General features: G+C 39.1%; 1 protein-coding gene across 1 annotated transcript in view; it reads right to left on the reverse strand.

The window, feature by feature from the left end:
* The window catches only part of Morc1 (MORC family CW-type zinc finger 1), a 133,238-nt gene extending 112,795 nt beyond the window's left edge, over nt 1-20,443 (reverse strand). The window contains exons 1-7 of the mRNA XM_042676862.1: nt 20,433-20,443; nt 16,610-16,644; nt 12,824-12,892; nt 8,194-8,284; nt 7,416-7,524; nt 5,030-5,189; nt 3,112-3,217 (exon numbers count right to left, since the gene is read on the reverse strand). Of these exons, the coding sequence (XP_042532796.1) occupies nt 3,112-3,217; nt 5,030-5,189; nt 7,416-7,524; nt 8,194-8,284; nt 12,824-12,892; nt 16,610-16,644; nt 20,433-20,443 (581 nt within the window). The remainder of the gene's footprint in view (nt 1-3,111; nt 3,218-5,029; nt 5,190-7,415; nt 7,525-8,193; nt 8,285-12,823; nt 12,893-16,609; nt 16,645-20,432) is intronic.
* Nucleotides 20,444-20,922: the final 479 nt, after the last annotated feature.

Consider the following 20,922-nt stretch of genomic DNA (forward strand, 5'->3'; position numbering starts at 1 on the left):
AAGGCTAGTGCTCTACCACTTGAGCCACAGCGCCACTTCCGGCTTTTTTCTTTTTGCTTATGTGGTGCTGAGGAATCGAACCCAGGGCCTCATGCATGCAAGGCAAGCGCTCTACCACTGAGCCATCTTCCCAGCCCAGAGTTCCTCTTTTTGTGGGAGAGTAACAGTGGAATTAGTGCCTCTGGAGAGCTGCTGCTGCCATCTCTTGGGGGTTTGTTGTTGTTGTTTGGGTTTTGTTTTGTCCATCATGGGGCTTGAAATCAGGGCCTGTGCACTGTCCCTGAGCTTTTCTTCTCAAGGCTAGCACTTTACCACTTTGAGCCACATGGCCACTACCGGTTAACTGGAGATAAGATTCTCGCAGACTTTCCTGCTCATGCTGGCTTTGAACTGCAATCCTCAGATCTCAGTCTCCTGAGATCTCATGCCAGGATTACAGGCATGAACCACCAGCACCTGGCCACCATCCCTTCTTGACACTACCAAGGTGTTTGTGCCAGAGCCAGGAAGCATCCCATCCTTGATATAAAAATGATGCCTCCTATTTACAATAATCTTTCTACAAATAAATTCTATCTTTGACACATTTTTCTTGTAACTAAACTGGAGTGGGGTTTTTGGCTTAAAAATTTAAAATTATAATACTGACAATTTCCCTAAATGAATCTGTACCGGTCTGAGGTATGATTTCCATTATGTGATCAACTGCCTGGATGCTTGACAAGCTCCTGGCTCCACTGAATAATTTGGAAATAACAAAACTTCTCTCCCCGCCCCCCCACACCCCTTCCCCCACCCCGGAAAAAAAATCCAAAACTTAGCTGTCAAATTATTCTTCTAGTTTTGAAATGCCAAGGCACTGTGACAGATAACTATTTGAAAATCTGCATTCAAAGCTTCTAAATAGCATGAAATATTAGTTTGGAACCAACTGTTAAGGAGAAGGGCAGGGGCAGGGATTAATGGAGCTGCTGGTAAGGATTCTGGACCTCCTTCCTCATACTGGCATTTTAATGCTAGCACAAGACTTCCCAGAATTCCCCAACAGTGATTAGGCTGGGTATATTGCTTTCAAAAGGAATAAAAACTCCCCTCTCTGTGTATATTCAAAATTCTGTGTTTTGAAATAAGAGGGAAAAAGATATACAACAGGAAAAAAAAGTTTAACAAAGGTAATATGAAAAATGTTATGAAACATTAAATTATCTAACTGCAAAAGGATCTTGTAAATTTCACACATAGGCAAAGTCAAAATCAAAACAACAAAAAGTTCTCTAGTTAGTTGGTCTGTTTACCTTAGTTTCTTCATTTAAAACCATTCTCTCTAATAGAGCAACCACTGGCCACTAGACTAAATTTCTGTTCCCTGTATGCTTAAAATAAACATTGGATCCAAAGCTTGATGTGGAAAGAAGAATGTAAAATATCCTATTGATACTGTTCTTGTGGAAATAAATAATCATATTTAGGGAATCTACTGGATAAAATAAGAACACCATTAAAATTAATTTTGTGTTTTTATTTAATGTGGCTAGTAGTATATTTAAGATTAAATATATCACTTTTCAATCCCCTTTATATAACTACTTAAAGATGCTTAAAAATAATTTAAAAAATAATATGTAACTTGTGGCCAAGGATGGAAGTGGAGAGCTGGGGGTTATACTCATTACCCAACTTATGAAATAGTAACCCCTCTATAGAACAGCTTAATAATAATAATAATATTTTTAAAATAATAAGACTTGTAAAAATAAAGGTGTTACTCTTACTTATGGCTTTTCTATTGCAGTTAGACAACAGGGGTATATAAAATTAGACTGGATAATTTTACCTTTAAAATATGTCCTGTCTCTAAAGTCTGACACTAAGAAACTGTAGACACAAGCTGGTTAGTCTCCAGTAAGTTATTGCAGAGAATCTTGGCTCTGCTCAGTATTCTTCCAAACATTTTCACTTAGGCCTCTCAGTACCTTTCCCATGGTCAAAAAGACTAAACCTGTCAATGTGCTTATTGGTAGCTGTGAATGCAAGTTGATGGGGCCATTCCGGACAAACCTTTGTCACTGGGTCATATTCCTATCTGATAAACACCATCATTTGGAGACACACTAATTCTGCTTTTGATTATCTATGATGAAAGTAATAGCCCCTGTAGGGTTGATTCTTTTTCATACTTATATAGGAGTTATGGTACTAGATAACTTTAGGAGCATTATACAATGGTTTCCAAACCTGCTGGCACTTTTGAATCACTTGGGGAACATCAAAAAAGTATTCATTCCTAGGCTTGATATATGAAGATTGTGACTCAGTAGTTTTTTATTTAAATTTTATTGTAAAAATGATATACAAAGAGGTTTTAGATACTTAAGTCAGGCAAGGAATATATTTCTTTTTGAACAAATGTCAGTAGGGCTTTTTAATAGTATATATTAAGTTACCCAAGTGGATTTTTTCTGTGACCTTCTCATACATGTGTACAGTGTACCTTCATCCAACTTACACCTTCCATCACCCTCCCTCCTACCCAGCCATCTTCTTTAAATAAGTTCAAAAGATTTCATTGCTCTTTTCACACATATGTAAATGTAAAGTACTTTGACTCTATTTACCCTTCTTTACCCTCGCCATTCTTTTCAATGAAGCCCAAGGTTTTGTACCTTTGTTGTGTGTGTGTGCAGGTCCTGGGGCTTGAACTCATGGTCTGGGTATTATCTTTGAGCTTCCCCCACCCCCCCCCACCTCAAGGCTGCTCTCTGTCACTTGAGCCACAGCTACACTTCCTGCTTTGGGGGAGCTTAATCTGAGATAAGAGGCTCCCAGACTTTCCTGCTTGGGCTATCTTTGAACCTCAGTCCTCAGATCTCAGCCTTCAATACAGACATGAGCCACCAGTTCCTAGTGATTTTGTACATCTGAAGAAGTTACCCATTGTGGCCTAGCCTAAATTTTGCTGAAACATATAAAATGAATTGTCCTGGCAGTACAGACCAGGGATTCAGACCTGGAACCAAGATGCAGGACTCCTAGCTCTCACCTGCTGGCAATATGGTGAGACAGACTTTAAACACACATACATACATACACACACACACACACATTACTCACTCCTCCAGAGCCCCAGTCATCAGGATGTCTTCCTTGTCAGTTTTCACATCCAATTCTGGTTCTCCACTAAGAAGAAGCTTCAAGTTGTAAATAATTAGCAAAGTACCTGGTAGAAGAGCAGATGTTTAACTTGTTAATATTATAAATATGCTCATTGCCAGGCATTGCGTTATTAACTCCTCTATGGAACTGAGTTCTCTGTAGACCAGATTTCCTTTTTTACTTTAGTAAATAATACATCTGGAAAAGCTCCAAGATGTATCTTGAAACAAATTCCACTCTCTGCCAAAAGTGTTGATTTTCCACAATATAATACTGCTTACTACTACTCAATTCATTAAATCTTTCAAACCTTGGCACTCTTTCCATCATTTGCATTCTGAAAATTGTTAGGATCCTGAGCCCAGTTTGTATTACAGGCAAAGCTTTCATTGGTGGAACTGAAGTCAATTCATCAGAGAACAAATATGAGTTTTTAAAGTTTGTACAGATACTAAGTATTGCTGTGAGACCCCATAGTACTGCTAACTCTTCTCTAGTAAAGAACTTAAGAGTAAACATAGGTTTGTAGCCATTTGTTCTGTCACATATAATTACAACTTAACTCTGCTACTGTCATAGAAAAGAAGCCTTAGAGAAGACATAACAAATAAATATAGTTGTATTCCAATAAAACTTTATTTATAAGCACAAGCATACAGCTGAATTTGACATGAGGCTGTAATTCACTGACCTCTGTTCTAAGACCTGACTAATAATTTTTTAAAGCTGAAATTGTTTAAAAAGATAATTACCACATTAAGAAAAATAAGATTATCAGAGAAGTTAAAAATGAAATCTAATACTTATTATAGAGGGGAGTAAAACAGTGGCTAAGAACAAGAACTTCAGCAGCTAAATATCTTTGGCTAAACCCTAGGTCAAGCATTTAATAGGGCAGTGGCCTCAAAGACATATCCTCATCTTTCGAAACCTAATGTTTCTAACCTATACAGTGACATGCATGCGGAATTTGTCACCCAGAGTTGTGTCGGGGAATGAACTGGCATAAATTTTAGAAAGCAATTGGACCAGAATTCATAAAATAAAATGCTCCACGAGTATTTGAGTATTTCACAACCACAAGTCAACTAAGAGATTCTACTAAATTCCCTTGAGAGATATTCTATCTGTGCTAATAAAACCATTAATAACTTGCTGGACATTACACTTTTTCTAAGACAAAGGAAAAGAAGTGGCTTAATACACAATTTTAACAAAAATACTACACATTTGTTTTTGAAAGGAAATCTGGACAGTAGATTCAGCCTGAGACCAACCTACTGAAATTATACAATAAACATTACGTCCATCAGAGTTGCAAAAAAGAGTGTACACAGCTTTCTGTCACATAAGATTCTTGCTTCTGCCAAGCATATAATGGTGTAGAGAGGAAACAGGGTGGAAGTCTGAGGAAGAATGCACTGGAAAATGTCAGGAGAGCCAGCACTCTCCAGGTTAAACAGAAAGCTGATAGCGATTGAAAGCATGAGGGGAAGGCTCTGTAAATGTGCAAGAACACTGACAGTGCCTTTGCTAACCCTCAGCCATGGAAACATGGATGCATCTTCTACAAGGGGAAAACTTTCCTATCAGCCTGGCATCACACAGTCTGAGATGATACCATAAGCAACTCCTGACTTTGCTGTAAGATTCGGGACTGGGGAATCCCTAGGGTAGCAGAATGCTTCATTCTCTTCTCATTCCACATTACCAGGCTCATGCAAGTCAAGAATTTATGGTAACTGGTGTTTGGATTTTCTTCAGACAAAACTCCTATGGGTGGAAGAACTGACTGCCCGATTGAAGCACTCCTAGAGTCTTCGCTAAAACACTGAAACAAAGACTTGCATCAAAATGCTAATGTTGATGATCTTACCACATTTTCCATAGATCATATCAAATTGCTGCATCAGCTCTGCTTCATTTTTAAATGGGGAGTACTTATAAATTATAGACAGCTCTGTTGAGAATTTCTGGGGGTCATCTGTGATAGATTCTCTGGTTTTTGTTATCCATGAAGGGATGGGAACTACAACCTACAAAAAACATACATCAATTATGTAATGCATACTTAAAACAACACCATCCTTTTGACTGATCCAAATTCATTCTACTCTTCATTCAAATGATAAAAGGTTTATTTTCCTCTTTTATCATAGTTTTAAGCAGATAACAAATATGTCTATCTGGGTTTCATTTTCTATTTTGGGATGTGGGCATGGATGGAGTCTACCTCCGCTCCCTCTTGAGAGAAAGTTAACAAGTTGAAAAGGAGATGACAGCATACCAAGAAATGCATCCAAAACCCTGCCAGAGAAGAGGAGCCAGCATGATTTACAAGTTGGATTTATGCTTGAGAGACAGAGAAGCATCTATATCCCCATCTGGCAATGCTCCTTCCCCACTATTTATTCTCTGAAAAGAGCAGAATGATGTATTTCTGGACCAGAAGACACATGGGCATTGTCATTAGAGAACCTTACTGACATTAGAAGGACCCAGTAAAAGTATGCAGATCAGATGCTGAGATTTGCATCCCTGGAGAATGCCAGCTAAGACCTTCGGATGGGAAGACTGTGGGGGTTTCTTGGAAATCTGACTAGTCCAGTAGAAAAAAGATCTTAAAATTATATTGTTTTCCCCAATAAGGCAACCAATTAGATCACATTGTGATACTCATAGCCACCACATCCCACCTCACCCTCAAGGTTTTCAGTCACCATTTTGCTCGATTTTCAAGTGTTCAGGATTTGTAGCCATCTGAGAAAAACCTCTAATGTGATAAAATAGAAACCAAATAACCAAATATAAGCAAAGTAACTCAGTGGGAAGAGAAGCTATCAGATAGAGATGAAACTTTCAAGGGAAACAGAATTACTGTGAAAATATTCAGAGCTAAACTGTTCATCGTAGTCACTATCTGCAATCCCAGCCACTTGAGGCTGGGGCAGAAGTAACACATAGGAGGCCACAGTAGCATACTGAAATCCTGTCTACACATTGGGATAGGGCATAAGGGAAGACGACTTGCCTAGCAAATGTGAAGTCCTAAGATCAAAGCCTAGAATTGTGTGTGTGTGTGTGTGTCTATAGAAAAAGAATATATGAAAAAATTTGGAGTTGGGAATGTGGCTTAGTGGTAGTGTGCTTGCCTAGCATGCATGAAGCCCTAGGTTAGATTCCTCAGTACTACATAAACAGAAAAAGCCAGAAGTGGCAATGGGGCTCAGGGACAGTGCCCAGGCCCTGAGGTCAAGCTCCAGAACTGGCCCAAAATAGGAAGAAGAAGAAGAAGGAGGAGGGGGAGGGGGAGGGGGAGGGGGAGGGGGAGGGGGAGGGGGAGGGGGAGGGGGAGGGGGAGGGGGAGGGGGAGGGGGAGGGGGAGGGGGAGGGGGAGGGGGAGGAGGAGGAGGAGGAGGAGGAGGAGGAGGAGGAGGAGGAGGAGGAGGAGGAGGAGGAGGAGGAGGAGGAGGAGGAGGAGGAGGAGGAGGAGGAGGAAAGAAATTGGAAGATAAACGTTGGGGAAAAAGTCTTTCCAATACAAACAGTAGAAAGATGTTCCAAGGGCTGAGAAGGTGGCTCAGTGGCAGAGTGCTTGCCTTGAATGCAAGAGGCCCTGGGTTCCATTCCTCAGCACCACATAAGCAGAAAAAACCAGAAGTGGCACTGTGGCTCAAGTGGTAGAGTGCTAGCCTTGGGCTGAAGAGCTGAGGGACAGAGCCCAGGCTCAGAGTTGAGGCCCCACAACAGAAAGACAGGAAGGAAGGAAGGAAGGAAGGAAGGAAGGAAGGAAGGAAGGAAGGAAGGAAGGAAGGAAGGAAGGAAGGAAGGAAGGAAGGAAGGAAGGAAGGAAGGAAGGAAGGGAGGAAGGGAGGAAGGGAGGGAGAGAGGATGGGAGGGAGGGAGGGAGGAAAGGAGGGAGGGAGGGGGGAGGGACAGAGTGGGGGAGGGAGGGGGGAGGGAGGGAGAGAAGGAAGATGAAAGATGTTGCAAGCTTCTTCTTCCAGAAGTCTCCTTCTAACAGAAGTAGTATCTTATTTGGGGAGATTTTAACCTTAAGAAAAATGAAATGAAATTCTCCAAAAGGCCTCTAAGGACTCCAGAATGTACAGATATTTCCTCTCCATCTCTCAAACACATCCTTAAGTTCCTCACTCATCGTCAGAAGGAAGTCAGGGCCACACTTCACTTCTTGAGCAGATAAAAGGAAACACCACCATCACTATCTACCGTGGAAGTGGAAGGAAATACTCAACTCTTACCTCGGTAAGGCCTTCTCTTTCACAGAAAGTCTGAGAAAAAAATAGACAGGTCATCGTTTCTTCCTTCTTTGTAAAAAGAATGAAGTCTTTGCCAATTCTCATGGACCCACTGTATTAAAAAATGAAGAACATAATGGTTTACATCTCAGCACCAATAAAGAACAAGCAAATAGGCATGATTCTGTTGACTGCAACACACTGTTCTAACAACCCTTCTGTTGACCCAACACCAAGAAACACAGTTTTATTTCACTTCTCACAATAGATTCAATGAATCTGAGTATCAGCTCCACATTCCTCCTGGCCAGTTGCTAGAATAAAGCTACATCCAGGGCGCTGCAGAACCATCAGGCCCTGGCATAAGCTACAAGTTTCTGAGTCTGATGTCCTTGCCTCTCATTGACATGAGCAAAATATAGACACAACCGTAGACACAACAGTAAAATAGGCTTCGAGGAGCAGTCAAACACGGAGATTCAATGAGGTTCAATAAAGCTGTACAAGTCCAGAAGTACTGCTTTGAAAGGGCCTGCAGGAATCCATCTTATGGTGAGAATTAATTTTTTTAAATATAAAGATCCAAATCAATTATGGATATGGAGTTTTCAAACAAGATAGAAGTCCTTCCTAAATGTAAACTCTGCTCAAAGCTTTATATGGAAAAAAAAAAAAAGAAGCTTCATATGCCTGCATGGCTCTGTGTGAGACTGTCTTCAATACTATTTCCACTATCAATACTATGTGCTTTAAGGCGGAAAAAAATAAAAATACAACTCACCTTTTCAGCCCATTTCCATATTGCCCAATGAACTTCAAGGTGGATAACTGCTTCTTGGAGGTTCCAAAGTATATGATGTCTGAAGAGTCCTCTGCAATTGACAAGGAATTTTCTTTTTCAGTCATTCCCTCTCTCCCTCCCTCCCTTCTTTGTAATCTTGGGGTTTGATTTGAACTCAGGGTCTCCAATTGAAATACTCTACCACTTGAAAAACATTCCCAATCCTTTTTGCTTTGCTTATGTTGACATAGATCTTCCGGTTTTTCCTGAACTAGCTAGGACTGCAATCCTATTTATGCTACCTGCATAGCCATTATGACAAATGTTGGTTGTCATTCCCAACTTTGTTGTTGCTGCTGTGGTTGAGATAGGATTTCACTACTGTTTTGTCTGAGGTGTCCCTAACCCTTGATCCTTCTATTTTTTTTCTTTTTACTGAGTTTTCTTTTTTTTTGGGGGGGGGGGTCCGGTCATAGGGCCTGAACTCTGGGCCTGGGCGCTGTCCCTCAACTCTTCAGCTCAAGGCTAGTGCTCTACCACTTGAGCCACAGCGCCACGTCTGGCTTTTTTCTTTTTGCTTATGTGGTGCTGAGGAATCGAACCCAGGGCCTCAAGCATGCAAGACAAGAGCTCTACCACTGAGCCACCTTCCCAGCCCCCTTGATCCTTCTATTATCTGCACACTGCCATCCCACAATATCTGGGATTACAGAGAGGAGGCAGCACATATGCTTTCTTCCCCCTTGAAAAAATTATTTAATGGGTTTTATTATTCTATTTACATGCATGCATATTGATCATATTCACATCCCCCTATCATATCCTATGGCTCTCCCTATCATCTTGATGAAGACTTTTTAAATGAGTAGGATATTTCTTTGCCAGTAGCCTGAGGCATAACACTTTGGGGCATTAGGATAGGTAGATAGCTCCCCAACCAGCCTACAGGGTACTTGTATCAGGACCCATGACCACTGAGAAGAATTTTTTTGAAGGGGGTGAGGAGATTTTTTCTTTTAAAAAATTTTATTATTTTTAAGTAGTTGTACAATGAGGTGCCATTTAACAAAGTAATTTATGAATATAATTTATCTTGATCAGTGTCACACCTCCTTCAACATTCACACACACACACACACACACACACACACACACACACCCTTTCACCCACCCCTTCCCTTACTTTTCTTTTGTGGTATATACAGTGAATTCTTGACTGCATTTTCCTCACTCCTCGCTTCTTTCATCTACCCCTCTCCTCTTGGTCCTAGCTCCCCTCCCCATCCCCTTAAATGTAACCCTTTCCTGGTGCTGATTTTGTTGGGACTTTGACCTTGTTTTTCTAAAAAAAAAAAACTATACTATTTGAGCTCTGTATAAGGCCAATTATATTTCCATTAACTTATTTGCAACTACTTGCATACCCCCCAGTATGTTTCCTTATGGATTTATAGGCATATTTTAGCTACCACAAATGAGAGGAACATGCAACCTTTGTTTCTCTGAGTTTAACTTACTTCACTTAATATAATTTTTTTTCAAGTGTTTCCATTTCCTTATGAATGGTACAATATCATGATTTCTGGCTATAAAGGAAATGCAAATCAAACAACACTGAGATGAGTTAGAATCGTCATTATCAAGAAAACAGACACAATAAATCCTGGCAAGGATATGGCCAAAGGGGAATGCTATTACATTGTTCAACTGCTATAGAAAACAGTATGGAGGTTCCTCAAAAAAGAACAAACATAGAACTACTCAGTGACCCACTTCTGGGCATTTGTCCAATAGAACACAAACGAGGTTACAGTAAGTAAAGCCACCAACACAACCATGTTCATTGCAGCATATGGAATCAGCCCAGTTGCCCCTCAATGGATGAATGAATACATATACACAATGAGATTTAACTCATCCATTAGAATGATACTGGCAAAGATCTTAATGGTATCATTTGAGGTCAGACACATCACACAATATGACCATGAGTAGAGCTTAAAACTCTGAGCCTTACTTTTCTTATCTCTAATACTTATACACTTGATGAAGATACATATAGCAAGTTAAATGAGATGATGTGAGGAGACCCTGGGCACATTACTTGCTACTTAATAAGTGTTAGTAGATTGTTAAAAGTGGTTTTTATTATTTGTAACCATGAATAATTTTTTCTCATAGGTTTGTCCCAAATCTAGGTCCACATAAGACTGAAGAAAACAGAATGGCTTCTCTTCTGATACTTCCTGGGGAAGAGGAGTTAATCACTTCACACTTTCCGTCATTTTCCTTGACTCTCCGGAGCACTTGTTTTAGGAAGGAATCCTCCAGATTTCAAAATATACTAATCTCCATAACCAAGAATGTTCATCTTATCAGCCTACCTGAGTACATGCTTTAAAATTATCTCAAGGACCCTGGATACAGACATGTCACAGTTTAGTGGCACCAAGTACGAGCTATATAAAGATCATTAAATGCCCTGTTATTCTGTAGCTAATGGACATTCAATCATATTTTCCTAAGGAGTTAGCCTGTGTTAGCCATATTAACATAGGGAATTAGCTACTGTGTTCTCCACGATGACAATATTAGCTACCAGAATGAGAGTTACATAGAATAGTTGAGCATCCAACCTCCCTAGCCATAAAAGAAATGCAAATCAAGACAACATTGAAATTCCACCTCACCCCCGTTAGAATGGCTATAATCAAGAACTCTAATAACAACAGATGCTGGAGGGGATGTGAACAGAAGGGGACCTTACTGCATTGTTGGTGGGAGTGTAAACTTGTTTAACCAACTTGGAAAGTAGTATGGAGGTTCCTCAAAAGACTCCACATAGAGCTCCCCTATGACCCTGTAATACCACTTACACAAATGATCACAAACAAGACCAAACTAAATCTACCAGCACAACTATTTTATTCAGCATTATTTACCATAGCTAAGATATGGAACCAACCCAGATACCCCTCAGTAGATGAATGGATCAAGAAAATGTGGTATATATACACAATGGAATTCTATGCCTCCATCAGAAAGAATGACATTGCCCCATTCGTTAGGAAATGGAAAGACTTGGAAAAAATTATCTTAAGTTTTTTGAAGTAAGCCAGGCCCAAAGAAACATAGGTCCCATGGTTTCCCTTATTTGTAATAACTAGTACATGTCTGAGACAAGCAGAAATTTTCAGATAGGTTGATGTTAAGCGAAATGAACTCCAAGATAAGGACTCAAATGTTTTTTTCTTTCTTGCTATTGTGTCTAACATATTTATAAGATATTTCATTGTTGCTTTGTATGTCCCTCCTCCAGGCATAACCCCTGCTTTCACTGTATTTGATGTTGGTATAATTTGTGGAGGGGAAGGGAAAAAAGAAATTGTTTAAATAGGGATACAGGTGGACCCATTGCAACAATAAGATGTACAGGATGTTATATCAAAAATGAACTTTACAACTTTGGTGGGGGGGGAGGATTGGGTAGGGGGGAGCAGGGGGAGATGGGAAGGGATGGGAAGGGGAAACAAAGGAGGAGGCAACAGTGCTTGATAAGAAATGTACTCATTATTTTGCCCATGTAATTGTAACCCCTGTGTATACTATTTTTACAATAAGAAAACATATTTTAAAATATTTTTTAACAAAGGAGGAGGCAACAATGCTTGATAAGAAATGTACTCATTACCTTGCCCATGTAACTGTAACCCCTCTGTACAGTATTTTCACAATAAAAAGAGAAAAGAAAAGAATAGTTGAGTATCTTCTAATCTTGCTAATAAATATTCTTTGGCAATTTAAGCCAAGAGGACATTGCTTCTCTTTGCATTCACAGCTGCTGGATGGATGGATGACCATTCTTCTCTTGAATTTCCAACTACCCAGAGCATTTCCATATGACTTGAATTCCTTCACCAATTTTTAAACACAGTTTTCAGAATCTTGTCTTTTGGTACCTAGAGTGTTTTCAAAACTCAAGAAATGTGATGCCTAAAACAAACCCCTTATCAGAAAGAGTAGCATTTCAATTGCACAACATTTGAACTGTGCGCCTATTATGTGTTGACTTTGTGCTAACTTTAAATGACAAAGATAATTCATACAATATATTATAGATGTATTCCTATGATGAGAACATTCCTTTGAGGAACTAAACCTTTGAACATGCAGAGGAAAAACAACATAAACTGCTAAACAGGAGAGACAACCTCTACCTCAAGGTTATGCAGAAATTAATAATAGCCTAAAGGCATGGGAAACTGCCCTGGGGCTTTTTGCAAGTAATGACAACCGAAAGAACTAAAAGGAATCTTAGCACTGTTTGTGTGCTATTCGTTCCCAGGTGTATTTTTCTTACAATCAAACCATTTGTCTTTCATTTTCCTGACCCTAATTATTTATTGTACTTTATGTGTCGGTTTCGGTGGTTAGAATGAATATAGTTTGCTAGCTAGCATATTGGAACCCAAATACTTCAAAAACTAAGTTCAGCCTGGGCTTTAGTCTCCTATTTTAATAGCTCCATGCCTGTTTTTTTAATAGATAGCTCAATTTATTTTTATTTATTTTATGACTTTTCAGACTGTTTCCTTTAACAGCCAGTTAGGTATCGAGCAAATTAACTTACCAGGGCTCATGCCGCATCCATCATCCAGGAAACACAACATGAATCCACCCTGCAGTTTTTCATTATCCACTGTAAGAGAACGTAGTTATTACTAATAAATATTGGGCTTAATTTGTTCCTCAGAAAGTCCTACTGCTCACATAATTATCTGTCCTCCTCCACTGCAGCCACAGAGTGACAGAGTTATGGCACAGTTATGGAGCTCAGAATGGAGTCTTGGCTACAGCTTCCTAAGAAACTGCAGGGAGAAAATAATCATGCAGCAAAATGGCTTTAAATTAAAATAAAGCATCTACACATTAATAAATTATGTATACAGCAGGATGTACCCTGCTCTAGAATTGGATGGGTCCGTTCATTAACTTCAGGTATTTCTTTCCTAAGGGATGGAAAAACATAGATGGAGATGTGACCCTAGGACCGCTCTATCAAACTGATCAACCTTTATGCCCTTTCACCAAAATGCTAAACAAATCCAGGCCATTTTGATTAAATTCATCAGGCTCCCTTCTAAGTACTTAATAGCCATATGAGTCTTTTGAGAGTGTTTTTCTGAAGCAGAAAACATGTGCCTCTTGAAGATGAATTGGATTTTTGAAAGTGCTAACAAAATTTGAAATCAATTTTAATGATTAAGAGATACCAATAAGTGACATGCTATTATGTCTGATTTTAAAAAAGACTTTAAAGGTATTATAAAACTAATGAGACTAATTTTAGTACACAAATTCAACAGCTGGATATATCATTCCTATTACGTTTCCTTTCTCAATGTGTTATTAATGAGTAATTTCTGTGCAATAATATATTTTTAAAGTATATAGCTGAATCAATTTTGACATGTACATGACATATACATGTGATATATATAGGCATATGTTACATATAATATATCTAATGGCATATTTATGCCATCACATATATCCCATATTATGGCATATGCACACTCGTGAATCCACCACCACAACCAAGGCAGAGATTATATCCATAAGTCTATCACCTTAAATGTTTCCTCCTAGTTCCCTGTAATCTCTTGTTCTCCTTCTAATTTCCATCACCTTCAATACCTCCCTAGACAATTACTGATAAGCTTTCTTTCCCTACAGATTTGTTTTCTAGCATGTCTAGGTCAATCTCTTTGTTCACAGACCAATTTGAATTCACATTTAAAAATTAACTAATGTTCAAAATGGCCCATAAATAACCATCAAGAGGACATACCTAGTTGTGCTAGTTTATTTTATGTTGTTATAATGAAATACCTGAGGCTGTTGATGGAAGCAGATACAGATACAGAAGCCTAAAGGCACAGTGTACATTTTTGCTCAGCTCTGGTAAGGGCCTCATAGTAGATGTCATCACAGTGGTAAGAGTACATGAAGGCAAACATTCCAGAAAGGAAGATAGAAGGCAAACAGGAACCCAGTTGCACTCTTGGATACACTTCCAGGAGGACTAATTCACGCCATGAGACCAAGCATTAATTCTTCCAAGACAAGGCCCCAATGACCTAACCACCACTCCCATAATCCCTACTGCTTAAAGGTTTCACCACATCTCAACATTGGCAAACCAACAATGAAGCTTCTAACGTGTCAACCTGTAGGGGTGAACCATATCCTAATATAGTGCTAATCTTTTGGAGTTTGTAGTATAAAAATCATATTCCCACTCTAAAAGTTCCTCCTGGTAATAATCTATGTTCATCTGGGATTGAAAACCACCTGGCCTACCTGGTCTAAGATGAGGCTAGACTAGGTAGAGTGCTTGCTTAGCATTCATGAGGTTCAATTCCTCAGTACCACATAAACAGAAAAAGCTGCAAATGGTGCTGTGCTCAAATGGTAGAGTGCTAGCCTTGCGCACATAGACGCTCAGGGACAGAGCCCAAGCACTGAGTTCAAGCCCCAGGACCAGCAACAACAAGCAAACAAAAAAGCCAACAGGACTCTTAACACTTTCATAGTTCATACATGTACTTTACTAGGCTTAACATGTAGTACTTTGCCATGAAGTACTTGACTATACCTAAAGTACACGTACTATGAATATGTGTATTAAAATACTCATCTGTCGTCTATTTCTCTTTCACACCAATGATGCTTACATTTTGGGGATACAGTTATGTCAGAGATAGGACAAAGCTATCAGCCCTACTCACCAAAGTCAAGATACGTCCTACATTTTCCATGCCAATGGAAAAAGGATGCTAGTTTATTAAAAGGGGCATGATGTATACTAAGCACTTTGATCAATGTCTGGAAATTAATGAGTACTTTAAAAATGTATTTAACCTAGGCACCGGTAGTTCATGCCTATAATCCTAGCTACTCAGGAGGCTGAGATCTGAGGATCGAGGTTCAAACTCTACTTCTAATTTTATTATAGTCTTTAAGCATTGATCCCAAGTCAAATGCCCAGGATACTATCTTGTGGCTCTAGGAAGCAACAGGAAACTACAGCCTCTAGTTAATCATGATGGTAAAAGACTAATATTCCATAGTATACTGTGTAGCTAAGCTGTAGTTCTATCATTTAGGTGTATGAAACACATTTTCCACCCACTATCTGTTCAACCTACAGTGGTTTATCAGGATAGAACCCCAAGGAAGCTGACCAACATCTATAATTGGATATGAAAGACAAGGCCTTGTTTTCACCATGAAGAAAGCTCTACTCAGTCCCTAGACTCACTTTTCCTCTGCTCAGATGAGCTTCTCCCCACCCCACCCCCACCCCCATTCCCACTGGTCACTTAGGAAAGAACCAGCTGAGAAGACTCTGTTCAAAGTCTTCTATTCCCTTTTGGGAGTAAGCTGCCCAGAGACCACACGGGGTTACCTCTGCCCAGGGTAGTTTTGAACAAAACTGAGTACACCCAGCTCCCATAACCCTGAAATTCTAGGGTTTGATCATCTCTTTGCTCTCTAACTGAAGCTACCCATTCCAACCTAATACTTAACAGTGGTAGAGGCTGACTCTTTTTTATCTCAAACTTTACAGAACTGAGTGAAATAGAGGGTCAGGCTTTTTTTTTTTTTTTTTCAGATTGCCCAAGATGATCATGTATACCTCTCTTGTGAACCATAAGTACTCAATGAGCTGAGTATCATAAAGGCTCAGAGGTGTGGACTGAACTGAGCTGACTTTTAGCCAGGTGTACACTCACATCATGGATGATGTCCTCTCCCCTGTGAGTGATAACTGATCCCACAGAGCAGCTGACAGAACTGGGTTAAGAGGGAGTATCAGCCACAGAGCTGATATATTCACTATAGACTTACATCACAAAAGCTAAAGCCATCACACCCAGTCACACCCTGATGAGATTCACTAATAATTGCCACAAACAATTGAAGACTGTGAATGAAATCAACAGCAACAACAAAAACATGGGGATTCTTCTGTTTGAATTTTGGAGCCTTCAGATATTCATGCTGCACATTCATTCATGCATTTTTAAAACTGTGATAAGTTGGACATAATGTACATTTAATTATGAATAACCATTAAGTTAATATGTTTTTTTAGTAAAATTGCTTCTTCTAACTGCTCCAAATCCCACTGATGCTTTACAAAACTCTGTGAACTGAATTTAGCAAATGGGTCCTCTAATAAGTGAACAATTTGATTCGGAGTCTACTTTTCTCAACTCAGCTCCTCCTATACTCACAAAGCACTTAGATTACATTAAAGTCTATAGAATGTGGTTTGATTTCATAAGTAAAATAATAGCAACAGGCTCTTCCATTCGGAGACAAAGGAGGAAAAAAAATCTTGGCTTACCTGAAAACACATCAAGTCGTGTGGCCCCTGCATCTCTAGAAAAAAAACATGAAAATATCATTGCTGCATGGTGAGAAAGTACATTTAAAAATTATATTGATCTGAATTGCTTGTATGAGGGCAAATCTACTGTCAGATGTCAAACAATATAAAAATCTACTTAAATTGCTCCAAAATCAATTACCAAAGTGTTTCACTGTACATTTCTATACTATCATTACCTGTAATTTGAGAATATTATAAAGAAATCTGAAAGAAGACATAGAATTTAGTGGCAGTTACACACATACACACAAAAAAACTCAACAAAATTCATATGAATATGGTATTTTATTTTCAAAACTGACTGGAGAATAATCCAGAATGATAGAACCATTTTCTGAAATATTTTCATTTAAAACATTGAAAGGAAAAGGCAAATTACTATGTAATATGTACTATATGGCCACATTTTTTAAATTTTTTATTGATGATTGGTGATTACATAAATTTCACATATTTCACAGTATTGTGGAATAGAGATAGTTAAAGTCACAAACACATTTTAACCTTCACAAGGCAAATTGTCATTATCATGATCTATACAGTTTGTGAATTCTATGAGCCTTGACAATACAACTATTTCTTCCACATCAGGTGATATGTACATTTCTTTCCTTTTGCTTAGTGTAAGCTGTTCCCTCTTTCCCTCTCATTCTCTCCCTCCCATCGCTGCTTTTGAGTTGCTTAGTTCATTTTCATCTATGTCCAGTGCAGCTGATGGGCCCCTCTGTTGTATGTGTTCCTGTTCCCCTCTGATTGTGTCCTTCTAGCTTCCCTCAGATGTGCGCATATATATACCATATACGTGGTCGAGAACATGGAGTCATTTAGCAATGATACCACAAAATGAGTGGAAGTCCTTTGTTTCTCCAGTTCTGTTTACTTTGTCATATCTCCTTGCATTTTGGCTTTAGCACCACATATCAGGGGGACCGTGTGCTGTTTGTCCCTTTGCTCTTGGTTTACCTCTCTCAAAATGATTTGCTCTAGCTCCATCCATTTCCCTGAAAATGCCATTATTTTGTCCTTTCTAATGGCTGCATAATATTCCATTGTATATAGGTACCACAATTTTGGATTCACTCATCTGTAGTGGATTCATCTGGGTTGTTTCCATATCTTGGCTATTGTGAACAGGGCTGCAATGAACATGGAGGTGCATGTGTCCTTGTATCCTGGTTCCTGTTGCTCAGGGTAGATGCCTAGGAGTAGTACGGCTGGGTCATAGGGGAGGTCTATATTTAGCTTTCTGAGGTACCTCCAGACTGCTTCCCAAAGTGGTTGTATTAGTATACATTCCTACCAGTAATGCAATAGGGTTCCTCTTTCTCCATATCCCCTCCAGCAATTGTTGTTGGCTGAATTTAGAATGCAGGCCATTCTGACTAGGGTAAGGGGTATCTCAGTGTTGTTTTTATTTGCATTTCCTTTATAGCCAGGGATGAAGAACATTTCCTCATGTGTTTCTTTGCCATTTTTCTATTTTCTTCTGAGACTTCTCTTTAGCTTCCTTGCCCACTTAATGATTGGTTTGTTAGATTTTGGGAGAGGTTAGTTGCTTGAGTTTTCTGTATATAATGGGTATTAGGCCCTGGTCTGATATATTGCTGGTAAATTTTTTTCCCAATTAGTTGGCTATCTTTCTAGTTTGGTTGCTATTTCTTTAGCTGTGCAGAAACTTTTTAAGATAGTCCCATTTATCTAGTCTCTCTTCAATTTGTTGTATATGGTCACATTTTAATTAATTTTTATTGTTGTACAGATGGGTTACTACTTCATGAGTCAGCTATATAGTCACAAAGAAATCAAAATGTTAAGAGTTTTCTCAAGGTCAGAGGTGGGAAAACTGTGGCTCATGGTCCAACCTGGCTTAGCAACTGTGTTGTAAATAAAGTTTTATTAGAACCTAGTTATGTCTAGTTATGTCTATGTATTTAAATCATAGCTGCAGTTGAATTAGTTTAACAGAGACATAGCCTCTAGAGGTAAAGATATTCACTGTCTGGTCTCTTACAGAAAAAAAATATGTAGATTCATACTCTACCTGATGAGATTAGCTGTGATATTTTTGCTATTTTTATTTTTCTTGGTTTTCTATAATTCACAGGTATTCTTTTTGTATTTAAATATATATTTTTTTAAGTAAAAAAGGGCTGCCAGTTTACAAAGGTAACTCTGGGAACTGTTCGATGAATTCCATTTCTTCCTTTCCTCCAGTCCTAAGTCAATCCATAATGGGAAGGAGAAAATATAGTCTGCAAGATTAACAAGTATGTGTTCTTTCAGAGTGTTTTGAGACATCAAGCTCTGAAACCAAAGTAGTCATGACTGTGTATCCTTGCTTCAAGACCATAAGCAGTACCTCTTTGCTACAGTGCCACTTTAATCTGCAAGAAGCTAACAACAGGTCCTCATCTGCCCTGTTTGCACCTTCTGACCTGAGTCCATGTCTTTCTTTCTTTCTTTTTTTTTTTTGCCAGTCATGGGGCTTGAACTCTGGGCCTGGGCGCTGTCCCTCAGCTCTTCAGCTCAAGGCTAGCGCTCTACCACTTGAACCACAGCACCACTTCTGACTTTTTCTGCTTATGTGGTGCTGAGGAATCGAACCCAGGGCCTCGTTCATGCAAGGAAAGCACTCTACCACTGAGTCACCTTCCCAGCCCCTCCATGTCTTTCTTGACTAATTAACTCTATTCTCTGTCCTCCTCCATCCCTTTCAATGATTCCATTAGTTGAGAAGATTTCTCAAAATAGGGAGCCCTAGCCACTATATTTATGTTTTTCAGTTTGCATTGTCCAGTTTCAATTTATTTCTATTTATTTAGAATCATGAACAGTATGCAGGAGTTACATGGTAACAATATCACAGACGCATACATACACTGCACTTTGAACAATGTGCTAGCACTTTGTGCTGAGTGCTGGGGAAATCCTGGAGGGCTGCTTGTCTGGCTACACTCAGTGGTGGCACTCTCAGAAGGGCCTTTTCCCTTCTGATGTCAAAAACTGGAAGGCAAATGCAAAAAGCTGAAATATTGTGATGAACCAGTGGTAGGGAATTTATGTCCTCACTGAGATCCCTGTTCTAACAACCGGACTGCTGGGCAGAGTTAGTATTCTACAAAGAAAGGAGAGAAAATCTTCTGCCACAGGAAATTATAAACATAAAACAAGCCCAAATGCCATATTCAATTGAGATAAAATTTTGAGTCCTGAGGCAGGTATAATGGCATGTTTGTAATACCAGCGTTGGGGAGGCTGAGTTAGGAGGATCATGAGTTCAAGGCCAACCAGGGCTAGATATCAAGTTTGAGTCAAAGAAAGGAAGGGAAAGATTGAGGAAAGGGCTGAGAAGGTGGCTTAGTGGTAGAGTGCTTGCCTGGCATGCATGAAGGCCTGGGTTCAATTCCTCAGTACCACATAAATAGAAAAAGCTGGAAGTGGTGCTGTGGCTCAAGTGGTAGAGTGCTAACCTTGAGAAAAAGATGCTTAGGGGTGGTGCCCAGGCCTGAGTTCAAGCCCCAGGACTAGCAAAAAAAAAGAGTCATTAAAGAGGTTAAACTACAATACCTTTATCAGAGTCAGAAAAAAATATATAATACTGGGTTTTTATAGCCAACTGGTCGTTAGAATTCTAGCTCCATCCAACAATAATTGCATAACTTTTTAAAAATTATTTTATTTTTGAATTATCATGCCTTTGTAGTATGAGGGGTTTTTTTTCACTGTGATATTTGCATGTATGCCCACAGTGCCCTATCAACAAATTCACCACCTTTACCTTGTTCGCATTTAGTTGCAAAAATTGTACTAGACCATCAAACTTCCCTGGGTACCAAAATCCCACATGCGTGGAACAGGGATAATAGGCTCCATCTCCCAGTGATGCTGCCCATACACCAAATGCTCTTGTACACCTGACACATCATAAGAGGTGAACAATAGTTAGCCACTTTCCTAACTACATATTCTGATTTAATACAGATGTCAATAAATGTTTTAACCCAAAATTAATTTCTCCAGACACAGAGTACACTGATACAGAACTCATTATATATTCCAATGAGCATGCTCTTCATAGGGTTATTAACACAAATAGAAATCCAATAGGTCCCATAGTTTCTCTTATTTGCAATAACTAGTATATGTCTGAGACAAGCAGAAAAGGTCAGAAAAGATGATGTTAAGTGAAACGAACCCCAAGATATGAACACAAGTGGGTTTTTTTTATTTCTTGCTATTGTTTCTAATGTATTTATAAAGTACCACGT

The sequence above is a fragment of the Dipodomys spectabilis genome, unplaced genomic scaffold (assembly GCF_019054845.1).
Source record: "Dipodomys spectabilis isolate Male_0828 unplaced genomic scaffold, ASM1905484v1 ptg000032l, whole genome shotgun sequence".
Taxonomy (NCBI): Eukaryota; Metazoa; Chordata; class Mammalia; order Rodentia; family Heteromyidae; genus Dipodomys; species Dipodomys spectabilis.